The sequence below is a fragment of the Lissotriton helveticus genome, chromosome 1_1 (assembly GCF_964261635.1).
Source record: "Lissotriton helveticus chromosome 1_1, aLisHel1.1, whole genome shotgun sequence".
Lineage (NCBI taxonomy): Eukaryota > Metazoa > Chordata > Amphibia > Caudata > Salamandridae > Lissotriton > Lissotriton helveticus.
The window spans coordinates 412,626,357-412,641,833 of record NC_136057.1 but is presented as its reverse complement, the minus strand read 5'-3'; the positions used below and the strand labels follow the sequence as shown (position 1 = coordinate 412,641,833).

At 39.6% G+C, this 15,477-nt stretch overlaps 1 protein-coding gene across 1 annotated transcript in view; it reads left to right on the top strand.

Annotated features, from left to right (window-relative positions):
• The window catches only part of OVCH1 (ovochymase 1), a 1,371,455-nt gene that overhangs the window by 982,710 nt on the left and 373,268 nt on the right, over positions 1–15,477 (top strand). Inside the window, exons 23-24 of the mRNA XM_078673763.1 lie at positions 3,971–4,108; positions 10,116–10,251. Coding sequence (XP_078529889.1) covers positions 3,971–4,108; positions 10,116–10,251 — 274 coding nt within the window. The remainder of the gene's footprint in view (positions 1–3,970; positions 4,109–10,115; positions 10,252–15,477) is intronic.

The window sequence follows — 15,477 nt, the reverse complement described above, 5'->3', positions numbered from 1 at the left end:
ACACCTATAGGATCACTTTGATTTTCAATATTTCTTCCACTATTATTTGGTGCTATGTCCTTAATCCAATTATCAAGTTCCTCTGCTGATGGCCCTATTGTAGTATTAATTTCACTCATTTCTCCAATCTTTTGTGAATGTATTCTCTGCTTTCCCATTTGCTAAATTCTTCTATTGACATTTTGCTGTCCTCGACTTGCTGTTTCTAAACTCCTCTCTGAAATACTTACTAATGGCTCAATTACAACAGAATTTGTTGGATCACTTTCTCCTGTCTCACTCTCTTGAAAATGACCTATCTCGGGACACAGACGCTCTTTGATTCCTTGTCTTCTATTTTATCTCCTGCCCGGTCTTAATTCCTTCAGAATTTTGAGTTGGAATCCTTATTGGATGAGCTTGTTAATTCCCTCGCCCTGCTTGATATAAAGGAACAATTGGACCTATTGTCACTGGAACTGACAACGCATCATGACTATTTGTCATAACCGTATTCAAACCTCCTATTCTCTCTGGCATCTGATCTTCTGACAAATAAATATTTTTATATGCAGGATCCAAACTAGCAGATTGAGCATCTGGTGATATACCTACAAATGGGTTTGTTCCTGAGCTAAGCTGTTCCTCATTATATGGTGGAGGTTTGTTTAGCAATAAATTGTTTAATAATTCATCTGTCTCATCTAGATTCTCTTCAGTAAGTTCGAAAACCCTTTCTGTTGGCCCATTGATATGCTTCCTTTACTCTTTATATGTTTCCCCTTTATTCTCCTAAACCATTACAGGATATATGTGTCGACCAATTGCAACGTCTTCCCTCCAGACATTTTTCTGGGAATCCCATTTTGCTTCTGCATATCGATTTCATGTATTCTTATATCTCCCTTGACATTTTTCCTTCTCTTTTCGATGAGCCTCATGTTCCCATTCTTCGAGAGCCACATACTGCATAGGTCTTGGATTAGGCTTTAATTCATTCAAGTTCCTCCTTAGGTTCTCCAAACTGCATACATTAAATGTTCCGTACTGGAACACCTTCTCTAGTTTAAATCGGCTCATCTTTCTGAAATAATGTTTTTAACATCTTAAACTTAATTTTTCTCTCCAAAAGGGGCAAAATGTTAGTATTTCTATAATGTCCTTCTGTATTTTGATCTTTAACATCCAATCAACATTCGCTCCTATACTACCAATCCCAGTGCGGCTCCACGCCAACCCACCAATAGCAGCACATCACTAGCCAAACTACTCACTACGACTGACCCTCCCTTCACAATCTGTCTTGTCAACTTTTCTTTTACTTACGCAAAGACAATATAACATAAAATAACTTTGTCTGCTCCACTAAAAGAATTCTATATACCAATTCACTCAAATAAATCTCATTTACTTGCAACGGGAACCTCGAGCAGCGCGATCACACCCTCTTTAGGGAGGACATTTTCAAAATCTCCTCCAGTGCACTACAACAATTCCAACGTGTTGTACTTTCAAACATTCCCTTTCCTTCAGCACTGGCAACGACGTCTCTTGCACAGTACTCACAAAACAGGAGCCACACTAAGACTGCCCATAGGTGTATCCTGGGATCTTAGGCCTTGGCAGGCCCGTACTTAAGACTCAACAGACTTAAGTTCAATACAACATACATGTACAATACCAATATTCTTCTGTGATCACAAGTCCTAATCTGTCCTTTCTCAAAATCCGAATGAATAATATTGTTCCTATTGACCATGAAAATCCATATATTACTAACCAACCTAAAATATTCTCATTAGCCACTTCCCTTAAATCCTGGTCTAATTTGTCAAACCAACCATCCGACAAGCTAGAAGAAAACTGATCAAGCGTGAAGCGTGCCAAAAACCTTCCTCATTACATGACATAATTTCAATGAACTAGGCCCATAAACAACACTTTCATCTCATTACCGTATCACTTACACAAGGTCCTCTGATGATTATTTGGTTGAGCTAATAGGGACCAGAACCTGAAAGAATGTGGGGCAATCTTTCTATGAGGACCTGGAATATGAAATTGCCAAAACAATAATATCTACTTCAAACATTCATTCCCTAAATGACAAAATGTATATCGTGAGACGAGAAATAGGATTTTAAAGAATGAGATAAAATCGATAGAAGCAAGAAATAAATGCATTTGTGGTTGGGTTTAATACATCAAATACGCATCTGTAGTCTCATACATATTACAGTAGGCCTTATACCTCAGCATAAAATGCCTCAGATGGAGTCAGTAACCCTTCAGTTGAAAGGTTAAGCTCTTCTAACTTTGCCTGCCGACAAAGTGCAGATTTCGAGTTCGCAGTCAGGAAAGTTCAGTTTAGAATTTAGCTTGAAGGAAAATTAGAGTTCAGTCCTGCAGCATGCCATGCAGGGAATAAGAAATTCAGCACGCCCTCTGCTCCTCATTTGCAAAGCAATTATACTCCAAATGTTCTCTGTATACCCCTTTAAATGTTTCTTTTAGCCAAATTGTTGAATACTCCTTGAGCCTTTCAATGGTCTGCTCATGGTGTGATCAATACATCATCTAAGAAATCCGGATGGTTAGCTAACCCGTTTTGAATATCGTCCAATTTGTTAAAGTTGTAATAAACTTTCATCCTTCCCATGACATTTTTTAAAAGAAGCTTTCTTTATATACTTTCTGTCAAAAAGTAGAGTACTCTACCTGGGTTTGCTATCTCTCGTTACAAAGTCTCTGCATACAACGTCCGATAGGAAGAAACATCCGTTGTTAAAAAGCAACTTCAAGAAAAGTTCTAAGTATTCAAAATGACTGCTCAGTATAACTTTTTTTCTATATTCTTGCACAGGCCTGCAGAATAACTTTTTTTGAGGCCTACATGAAATTTAGCTGAATAAATGTCACGTTAATATCTATGAAACTATAACCAAACTCATTATTAAAAATAAATTGCAAATCACTACATCTAAATTGTCACACATTAGGAAAACTTCTCAGACATACATTTCAAAAATACAATATTTACGTGTCATTTCTAATGTTCACGCTTCTCTATACGTTACAGACTTATTCAATTCAAACTGTAAAACTCATTAGCATTTGTTATTTCAGTAAATTGTGATTCTTTAGCAAATCCCGAAGCATCATTATGCATATTTCATTTCTTTTCCAACACATTGTTTTATTTTATATCCCGTTTACCTTCATCTTATTCATTATTTTTCTTTATATCATACGTTACCTCTCAGGATTTTATTTTGTATATCTTCCTTATATTTGCAAAGCATAAATCAAGGGTTTTTAACACACTGCATACTTTTATGATGCACTTGAACATTGTCACGTTCATATTTTACCTCATTATCATATCAACTTTATCAATAATAGTCGTAAATACAGTTAGTAAAGAGAACTATTAGAGGTAACCGTTTTCCAACAACTTACGCTCCATCAGTCGCAAAGAGTGGGTCAGAGATGTTCTGGAAGACACCATTGCGGTCCGTCATTGGTAGAATGTCCTTGTCCAAAATGTTTATGCTGCCCATTCTGGGCCTTTCCATGTCCTCCTAGAGTTGCTTTTCCATGATCTTGATTGGACATGGCATTTTATATCACACCGGTGTTGGAGATGGCATCACCTTCGCCTATAGCTACCTTCAAGAGGTGGTGTGATCACTGCTGATATACGTTTTTCTGAAGGAGTATCATGGTAATCGCTACAGTGAAATCGGATGTAAAGGGAGATGAATTTCCTAAACCATACTGTCCAGTCTGATTATACTGTGATGATTACAGCCCTATTTTTTAATTTCCACTTACACAACTCCCTTGGCTGAAAGAGGAATATTGTGGGGAGCGGGTGAGATGTGTGGAGTGGGGGGCACTATGGTGTCTTCAGCAATTGCCTTTTTGGGCTGTGGGTCAAAAAGATGGAAGGTTTGTACCCACCTGAAGAGTTGTTTTTCTGTTTTGGCAGATACGTTATGTGGTACCCAAGAACATAAGACCTACATGAGCAATGCCTCTCTGGTGAAAATACACTTCCGGTCCACCATGCCAAGTCCTCATGGAAAACATGGGTTTGTGGCACAATATAAACTATATGGGGGTTTGCGTAAGTATTTTCCTTGAATGTATATCCTCATTTCAAGTTTTTAAAAAAACGAAAACTAATGGTAGAGTTCATTTTGCGAAAAAAGGCTTATACAGAAAACAAGCATTGATGGATACTAAAGACAACTGGCTTCATGCATATGAAATAGGACAAAAGGTGTATAGAGATACTTATGTTTGTTTTTCTAAAGTGCCTTACGCTGGGTGCAACTGTTTCTGGCCACTCAATAGTAGATGTTACCAGTTTTATTTAAAAATATTCAGTGTTTATTTAAAGATATTTGTTTCCAGATGAAGTAAATCCAGATAGGAAGAATTGCAGGCAAATTAACAGCATATTATATTTCTGTATAGCAGCTACTGTGATTGTCCAGCTGGTTTCCAGGAGCGGAGGTGTTGTGTAATATCGGTATAATATTCAACACTTATACAGTTAATGTAAACGGAGCTCTTGACATAGGCGACGGATGCCCCGACAGTCCAGTATATTTCTAGGCCTCTTGGCCCTACGTTGGATTATCGTGCTAATATCTACCACTCCAGAATGTTTCTGTATTTAATGTATCAGAAAAAATAAAGTCCCTCCCAGGAGCTGTTTTCAGCTGGGCACAGGAAGTGTATGGAAAGTTCCCTTTGACATGGTAATATAGCAGGACTTCTGAGGATATCCGACTACAGCTTTAATTTGCAGAAAAGCTAAGACCGGATTGGTTTTAAAGATATATTTTATTTCTTCCCCTCAGAAGGGTCTTTGGACCATGTCCATCAGTAGTCTGAATTATGAAACCTTTAGGATGCCTGAATCTATTTCCTCAAGGTGTATTTTATTTTAATGAGATCAGCTTCAACACATACTCAGGTTCAAATCGGATTCTCAGTTCAGATCTGCTCAGCCTGTTTCTTGAATTGAGGCTTGGCCCCACTCATCACTTGGTAAAACATTTTTTAGGTCTGGCTTCACTGCTCAGCTGTTCCTTGACTTTGTGATCAACCTAAAAAAGAACTTCAGGAGTACTACAGAGAGGGTCTTTGGCTCCACCCACATGGTGGTGGACAGGACTATGTTTTGGTTGGGCAGAACTTCCCCGGAAAATGTACTTCACCTGCACACAGCTGTCATTTCTATTGTTTATCAAGCTTTACGAACCAGAAACACTATGGCTGCCTAGAGAAAGCTCACTAACACACTGAGTCAAGCCTACAATGGGATAAAGCTAGAACTTTCTGGGTCAATAATATGCCAATGTAATGCAATTAAAGTGTCTTAGATATATAGATACTTTATAGAGTTGTTTTCCTCTGGCAGGAGCAGAGATCCCTCTTCCATTAACATTAGACTTTAGAGAGCAGTATGGGATGCAATGGGCTACAGTGCTCAGTGTTACGGCTACCTTGACAGCGCAGCTGTCACTGCACATCATGTGATCCACAAACAAAAAACGTCCAGGATACTACTGAGAAGGGCTTAGGCTACACCCACATGTTGGTTTTTCTGAGCAGAGGATTGGATTGGGCTCAAGCTGTGTGCTTCCACTGCAAAGAGTGTTTGTAATGCACTTTTTTAATTGTGGCAAACCGTATACTCAGTACAGAAGACAGGAGTTGGTTTGATGGTAAGCTTATGATCATGGCTATAGGCCTGATTTGTTTATTAATTAAATGTTCTGAAAAGGCAGTAGGCCTGATGTATTGATTCTGAAAACTTTGTTACAGTCAATAGGTATTGTAAGGTGGATTGTAATTGCCCCGGTTTAAGGCCTACAGATATGTATGTGTTTCACATAGAATCTTACAGTTCACCATATTTGGCAAAGGAATTGGTGGGGCTATCCCTTGTGTCAAACCATGGATATGGATTTTCTCTATTAGAAGCCTTGTTAGCCCCTCTTAAAAGAAAAAGTATTTTGCTTAGCCAACTGTAATTTTGAATACCTGTCAAATTTTGACTGTGTGCCTGAGGGTTGCCTGCGGAACAGTTTATGTAAAACAGTAGGTCGGGTGGTTATGCTAAAAATCAATAGACCTGATTGGTGCTCTTAAACTTTATGCCATAGGTCTGATATGCTTGTTATGAAAAGCTACGACAAAGGCAGTAGGCCTACCTCATTTATTGCAAAAAATATTGTTAAAGCCAGTAGGCTTTTAGCAGTTGGTTATCATCACATTGTGTTACAAATGATAGTCAGGTATTATGTTAAACTTAATCTCGAGGATTGCTATAGTAGTCCAGTGTTTGGCACTGATCACCTACTTTGACAAATCCTCACGGGTTTCACTGTGATGATAGTTGTTAGGCCCTATAGAGAAGATTTGTATATTTTTGAAAGCTCTAATTTTAGACATACTGTTAATTTTATATGTCTATGCATGATTGTCACCAGTTTATGTACACATGACTAGGCATTTGTTGGTTAAGATGTAAAGGCTATGGGCCTTACTGGGTAACTGGGGTAAGGTAGCACCAGATTTCATGGTTTGTTTATTATGAAGCATTATGAAAAAGCCAGTAAGCCTTCCCTGCTTGCTCTGAACATCATGGGTTAAAGACAATAGGCTTTTAAGGATGGATTGTTAGACTGTGCTCTAAAGCCTGTAGGCAGATACAATGTTTCATGTAGTCTCGTTGATTATCAAAGTAGTCTAGGGTTTTGGTGTGGGTGATCCACCCAAACCATTGGGAAAGAGGATATGAACTATGATCCTTATTAGGCGCTCTTAGGGTAGATGGTATTTTGCTTTGTCAACAGTAATTTTTATGTATTTGTAATTGTATGACTGTTGGTTACCTTGTTGGGAAGCTTGCGCTTAGTACAGTAAGCCTAATATGGTTATGAAGACAAGCGAATGATGACACCTATAGGCCTGATCATGCCAAATGTCCTAGGGCTTTTCTATTTATTTATTTTTATTATGAAAAATATTTGTTAAAGCCAATAGGCATTTAAGGGTGAATCGCTATTACTCTGCATTAAAGCCTACAAATGGGTATTTTTTTACAAGAAATCTCACAGATTTCCATATAAGGCAAGAGTTTCAGTGTAGGCTACCCCTCTGAGAAACCATGGGTATAAATGATTTGCACTGTGAGAATCCCTGATAAGCCCTTGCAGGATAAACAGTATTTTGTTTTGCCAACTATCATTATATACATTAGTAATTTATCTTATAGCTTTTGTGTGGGAAAGCTTAAACTTAGTGTACTAGGGTTGGTTATGTTGATAAGCCAACATTACAAACTAGAGGCCTGATTGATACACCGGGAAAAGGTAAGCTGAATTCCATCAGTCTTGTCTATTTTTATGAAATGTTATGACAATTGCATTGGGCCTGGCTTACATGTTATGAAAAGCATTTTTTAAAGCCAAATGGCCTCTAACTGTAGATTTTTATCAACCTATGTTACAAGCTGTAGAACGGTATTTGGTTACATGTAATCTTACAATTTACCATAGTAGGCAAATGTTTTGGTATTAGCCACTCACTCTGGCAAACCCTGAGCGTAGGAGATTTTCACTGTGATAATTCTTGTTTGGCCCTATTGAAAGGGGTTACACTCTCTGTTGTGTATAATGCTGTACAAGTGTAATTTTATAATAGTTGCCTGCTTTTACACACTTTAGTGCCAAGCCAATGGTAAACGTTATAGACTGTATTGGTTCATTGGGAAACGTTATATCAGACTTTTTAAGAGTGATCTGTTTATAGTGAAAAGTTATGAAAAAAACAAGTAGGTCTGACTTATTGTAAAAAGCATGTTTAAAATGCAACATCTGCAGGCAGGTATTTTGTAGAGGTGTGCAAAATTAATAATTTCCCTTTGCATAATTATAAAAAAATTCTGAAACCTGTGTAAATATGCGCAGTGAAAATTTGGATCTGGCCTAACCCCTTCACTGCTAGGCCTCTCCAGCCATTCCCCTAACAACCCCTGTGCTATTTGGGATAGTTTGTGCTTAGGCTCCTGTAACTTTTCGACCACATAAAGTATCCATGCCAGATTTGTCATTTTCTCCCAACATCATGGGCATTATAAAGGTACCCAGGGTTTGTGGAGTGCCCAGGAGGGGACCCAGAAGTTAGTCAAAATACAAAAAAAAAAGATTTGGTGGAAAAATTGAAAAAAGTGCTGCAAATGAGTTGGTTTTTTTCCCTTACAAATGGTATCAACAAAGGGGTTGTGGTGCTGAAATCACCATCTCCTCAGCTTTCAGGGACTGACAGACTATTGTCAGAAAATAAACGTTTTTACAGTTTTAGCATTTTACTGGGACATAGCCTATTTTTTGCTTTCAACCTTCCAGTTAATGGTAGAAATGGGTATGAAAGCAATAATGGATCCTGTAAAGCTATACATTTCAGAAAAGTAGAAAAAATTCTGAATTCAGCAGGGGTCATTTGTGTAAATCCTTTAAGTTTTTTTTATAGAAAATAGAAAAAATTGAAAATGAGTTGAAAGAAACATCCATTTGTGCCGTTTTCCCCTGTAACTTCTAAGTATGACCGCTAACTGAGCAGCATCTTGCAATTGTTTTTAATTGTGTATTAGGTAAATAGCAAACTATAAAAAAAGACATTTTCCTCATATTTCTGTGATGGAAAGTTCTAGAATTTGCGAGGATCCACAAAATTCCACCCACCCTACATTTCCCAAAGTCTCCGCATAACAATGGTACCTCACTCGTGTGGGTGGGCCAAGTGCTCACGGCAGGGAAGGCCCCAAAACATATTGTGGAGACATCACAATTACCCATCACAAATCAACCTGGTTTTGCAAGGGGGTCACCTGGGTTTTTGGCCCCAGGCTCAGCGGCCATTTAGGGAAACTACCAAACCCACACATTTCAGAAAACTAGACACCCATGGGAGTCCAGGGACGTATGGCTTGTGTGGTCCACCCAACTTTTTCCTACCCAAAATCCCCTGCAAACCTAAAATGTAACTGAAAAAACACATTTTCCATATTTTTGTGAGGAATCACTGTGCCGGCTCATATGTTCTCCCCTAAAGCGTATGGAGATAGGCCTGAAAACATATGGCCGATCTGCCCCCAAAGGGGGCAGTAACTGCCACAAGAAACACCCCATAAAGGGGAGTGACCCTTGCCCAATGGGCCGCTCCCAAACATCCCAAAAAAAGCCAGAAATCCCTGGTGGCCTAGTGGGCCACACACTTTTTTTTTTATTTAATCAGCAGCCGATCTGCCTCCATGGGGTCAGAAACGGCCAAATAATGCTCCCATAAGGGAAGGGACCCTTGCCCATGGGGCCACTCACCACAAATATATCCCTGGTGGTCTAGTGAGCATGATCGAGGCTACACTGCATACTAATCCTAAATGTCCATGGAGCTTCGATGCACGAATCCTATCCTAAAAATGGTGGTGTTCAGAGAAATTTCTAATCAGTGTGATGACGGAAACTAAGGAGGGCAATTGGACAGAGTGTAGCAGGATTTGAGTTTTGAACCAGTAGGGAAGACAGTTGGCCTTCATCTTTATAAATAACAACATTAATAGTTCATTTAAAGGAACTTCTGTATAACAGTAATGCATGTGCACTGAACTATTGGTTTAAACTCCGAGGACGGCACACTTTCAAGATAAAACACAAAAATGCACAGTAGTATTACAATTAGGAGTGTGCTGCACAACAACAGTATAAATAGATGTTGCACGTCCCACCCACAGTAGAGACTGTATATACATCCGACCTCAGCTTGATGGATACAACATGAGATTGCAGAGGTCCGATAATGTGCAGGTCTGCTGCATCATATTAAATTTCAAGGCCCAGAGTGTCCAAGTTGGACAAGAGAAAAATTGAGATCAGAGACCAAACTCAGAGTTGCAGGTTGGAGGGAGCTGGTTAAACAGACACAGGCAAAAGTAAGCATACGCTGGAAAGACATTTTGAAGAGTAGTGGGAATGGATTGCAATATGAGATTATCCACTGCTTGTATATTTTGTCCACCTTGAAAGCAACTTAACAATATTTCTCCTTTTGTTCAGTGCCTCGGTTTCCAGACTCTGTTCAGTCCTTGTCCTCACCAGAATTTCAGGACTCATGTGCCGATGTAGTCTTGACAAAAAAGAATGGCATTATCCAGTCACCTGGTTACCCCAATAACTATTCCAACAATGCCCGGTAAGTGCATTTAATGCTGCTCTAGCTCCAGAAATAAACATTGTCCCCCACCCTCTTCTTTAGGAAATGTGTTAAGTCCGTAATGGCAAAGGGCAATGTATAATCCGCAACTAAATTTCATAGATAAAGGCGACATAAGGAGGCAGGCCATTCTTCTTTAGGATGCCCTGTCCAGCCCTTCCCTCTAATGCTCTGGCTTATGATGTCAATCCCTTATTATAGTCCTAGGAAGTGCCATCCAACAATGTTGTTTTTCCTGAGAATAGTTATTTAAAATATACAATACCACCTCTTCGTTTTCGGAGTAAAAAGAAATCTCTAGAAAAGCTTGTGGGCTAAAATACTTCACGTTTATAAAGGATAGTAATCAATTTAGTGTAACACTATTGTATGCAATCTTTTGGAAGATTTGTCCTTGGCTCAAATCCATGTAAGCGTAAAGATTGGACGAATGCACGGATATACAATTTAGGACACTACTTTCTAATAAAATATAGCATTTTCTGTGTTTAACACCCTAGTTTGATCGGTGTAAAATCAACATTGAGTGTATGAATGTTCTTAAATGTAAGTGTCTTGAATCGGTCTAGTGGCACTGTAAACTAGCATTCAGTATCAGTCACAGTTGTGCAAGAAGAGCACTGATAAATTGTTTGTAAGCCTTAAAGCACTGTCTTTATTGGGTATATGACTGGGTAGAGTGATGTGGGCCCAGCTCACTGCCACTGACTGTATCTTCAGATGTTCAGTAAGTTTAAATATGTCCTGGGGATCATCTGCATACGTACTGGAAAACGCTTCCTGAGGAGGACACTACCTTCAATAGTGACTACTTAGTGGTACAATAGACAGGGAGAAAATTGACCTCTGGTAGTCTCTGGCCTAACTTTGAAGACACAGGCCAATAAGCAGGTAAAATTTACTGTTGACTTTATCCAGAAGGAAAGCAGCAATTTTGACAAAGCCCTGGAATCTTGTAGAATCCAACCTCTCCAGCAGGAAGCCCTGGTCAATGATGGTGAAGCAGGCAATGATCAAGTAAAGTCAGACTCACACAATGACCATTGACCTCCCTCCTCGTCCTAGCAAAGACCAATAGAACGGACATTTTAGTATTCTTACCTGGCCTGGACCTGGGTGATGAGGGTCCAAAAAATGGTTCATTTAAGCAAAGTGTTAAGTAAGGTCCCTTAACACTTCTTTTAGCAGTTGGCCAGGAAAGGCAACAGCAAAACTATTACGGTCTATTGTATCCAAATAGTGCTTCTTTTGAAGACGTCTTGCCAAAGTTGTTTTCCAGGAGCAGATAATTACTCCAGTGGATAGAAAATGATTGAACAAGTGTTAGACCTGGCATCCTTGGTGTGGTTTGCCCTTGTATTTTTTGCCTCTGCCTCCTGTGTTTTTGCTGTGTGCTGGACTTTGTTTTTGCTGGTATAGATGCTTTGGGTACTTTGCCACTGCTGATCAGTGCGTGCTGTTTAGGGTTGGCCTGCAGTGGTTATTTTTGCCAAGGAGACGATAAAGACTTTGCTGTGTCTACTGCTTGAAGATCTACAAGGGCTTGCAAGAGAGCTTGCCTCCTGTTTTGAAGTTTCAGGGACACAAAGAGTTTACCACCAGCTCCCCTGAACTTCCTTGCTGGGAATTCTGATCTGCCAAAAGTTTCATGTTACTACAGTAACAGGCACCTCGTGGGCCTCTGGAGTTTGTTCCTGCTGTTGGGACCTGGAAAAGAGATGCAACTTCAAGAAGCGCGATGCATCAGCACCTATTTCTGACGCATCTCTTGTTGTATAGGAATCTAGGACCCTAGTGTAATTTTCCCGATTCATGGCCATATATATGTATAAATTACCAGATCCTTATATAGGCATAGAAATCATTACCATATTTGGACTAAGCCTATGCAGCCCAAATACGGCATGGCTACTTCCACTAAGTTCCGAGAATCGACGACTATTTCTTAGAAAAACCCGCCTTCAGCAGCTAGGGACTTCCCCTCGCCTGAATACTAATTTATCTAGGAAATCAGGGCGTTTTCAAAGAACTGAGTCTTTGAGTGACGTTATTATGTCCAGTCATACGTCAAACTCTGCACCTTCAAGGTATAAATATATCTACATTTGCCCAGACAAACACATGGTGGTTTGGAGCAGATCGACTAACTACTTGCCCGACGCCCTGCAGCAGCAAGTGCCGAAGGAAGCCGACCCTCCAGCTGACGCACTGAGAGATGCTGTCTTTTCTCCTGCCAAGAAATCCAACTCCAGTGTTTCCAGGTTACCCTTGCGGGTTGCTGGGAAATCGAGTCCTGAGAGAGAGAGATACAAGACCTCCTTCATTCTAAACCAAGGTACGGAGCTGATTAGACCCTTAGAGAATTCTTGGATAGATTCTTGGCAGAGAAATACTAAACCTAAGCTACTCCTCACTTACTTCTTCCCTTGTTCTAGACTTAGGTTGGGTACACTGGGGTAGGCGTATTTTAGAAGCACCAGTTGAGTACTTTTAGTCATTATTTTATCACTGTATGTATTTTATATGTTTTAGGCAATTTATGGCTTAGAAACCATATCATGCTTTTACAGTACTTCTTTATAATACTTTTCGTATTATATGCCTTGTACTTTATAACCAGTATTACGATTGTAGCAGTACATTTCTTATGCTTGAGAAAGAAGACTGTTCAATAAATACTTTTTATTGAAAACGCCCGTCTCTCTATTTTCTCAGCACCTCTGGTGAAACGAAGCATGCACGATTGACTGAGTAAAATAGCCATCTATTGTTTCGGCGACTCTAGAGATACGTTTCTTATCCTGGCAAAAAAAAGTTGTCATGTTTATGCGGTTGTCAGAAACTAATCCCTTCTTGTGAATTTGAGGAAGTTTCTAGTGACCTCTGAGCTAGCTGGCACTCACAATTAAGTCTAATAGATTCAGTAGAGACCTAGTCGACCTCAGTCCTACGTCTAAACTACAGGATTTGTTATTCCAATGCGCAGAGCCTATTGGGAATATAGGAACTACACTACATGGCGCCCAAAGTTTGGTAAGGCGATAATTTAATGCTAGGTACTAGAGTAACTCAGTCGTGCTTTTCACACAGACACCTTTTTCCCGTAAATTACTCCAATAGACGTCTGGAGTGGGTAAAAGGATAATATCCGCCAAAACTGAGTAGGACGAAAAATCCTATGTATTAGTTTTTGGTTTGTTCAAAGTTGAAGGATACAGTGTTCCAAAATATTGTGCACTTAATCTTTGTTTCCTTGAAACTTGTTCTGCAAACTCTTTAGTCAGTAAAATAATGATTAGTGTCAAAGAATTAGCTGCAGCTGCAGCTGAAGCACTTTTAGATGACAGAAACCTCCTACAGAATGACCCGGATGCTATAATCATCCCGGTAAATGTAAGAAAAACTATAACTTACAAACTCATAAATAATGGAGTATCATCGAGACATGGTAGAGTAATATTTGTTATAGAGGCACATGAATATCGGCAGACAAGTGTTCTATTCATGGATTCACTTTCCTACACACGAGTTCCACTACTACAAATTAGAGGAACCTCCAACGGAATACGTTCCTTACGAGGACGTTGAAATTCCATGAACTTACCAAGAGCATAAGCTCTGGTTTAAAGGCGCCCTACAACATAAAAATCACATTACCAGGCTCGGTCCACTAGGTAGACCAGGAGCAACATGGCCGGTACTAGCCAGCTATACACCACATCCTGACATAGAAAATATGACAGGTCGAGAACTGTTAGCTTAGCTGAAACAGTTAATTAAAATACATAGACAATTGGTTCAATATGTCATGCGGACCTTAACTGTAAGGATTCCACAACACACCCCTCACCAGGGGAACACAAACAAAATCACACCACGGACTATACAATCAGTCATTGGTAAATTGCCTGCCAAAAGGGAACAAATTCCGTTTTGGTTAGCACAAAAAATTACTCAGTCAGTATTTTCTGATAGTACACCTCATGAGAAACACAGAATTCTGACAATCTGTTTACCAATGGGGATAGCACCACATGTGGAGGACTGTGACACTTGGGGTACAGTCTTTGCTTCCATCTACACAAAAACACATGGTGTCCTGTCTATGGCCGTAATACCAGACGTCCTGAGACAGATTCAAAATGAATACAGTCCAGTACCGGCCTTGAATCTTATTATGAAACTACTGAAAGATTTCAAACCGGTCTCGGCTAACCTATTAGCCAACATTAAAGGTGAAGCAGCATCAGTGGCAATCCGCCAGAAACTAAAAGAAACAGATATAACAGACCAACCATATGAGCTTTCAAGAATTATTGAAAAAATCTTATGAAGAACTAGGTAGAGATAGTTTGGGTGGGAAACCATTAAAACCACAACTAACTGAAAATCCTGAAAAAGTTTTTATTAAAAATAATCTCACTACTCCTAAAAAGAAGTGGGAAAATACTAAACAAACACTTCCTAAAGAGATGCGTTCTCAGTCCAGAGGAAGATCTCCCCAAAGGGGAGGTAGGTCTCCCCAACGGGAGCCCTCTGAAAAGAGGTACAACCTCAGAAATGGGGATAACTTAAGAAAACCTGATAGATATCAAGATATTGATACACGTTCCTCTCGTACCTTTCAGACTTCCTCACAGAAATCGAGAGGAGAGGATGGTCAGAACAGAAAGAGGAACACGTGAAGTCCAAAGAAGAACAGCACGTTCCAAAAAATAAGAAAACTCAATTCACCAAGAAGGTAGCAAGCGTAAAGATCAGACATGCCGAGGATCTTGAGGACACAACTCAAGAATGGGGATGGGCCCAGACAATACTAGACAAAGCGCAGCAGAAGTAACCATAGTTCGCAAGATCCTGAAGGATTATCTGGAGACAGTGGACTTGAATGAATGCATTCAGGTTGAAACTGCCGACACCAGGGTTAGTGTAACCCACAAGTTATATGAAACAACACTCCGGATGGAGGGGGACATACCTAGAAAAATAAAAGCACTATTTTGGGAGAAGCTTTCCAAGGGTTATGACATTCTTCTATCTGAATAAGACTGGTCACCTGAATTTGTCAGGGAGTGCCCACATGGCGAAGAGATAATTATGCCAGCCTTCTCAAATCATATTCCTATTCATAAAAAATACACCTATGCCAGAAAATGGGCTGTGGCCCAGGGTCCAGCATTATATAAAAATCATGTGGGATAGGAT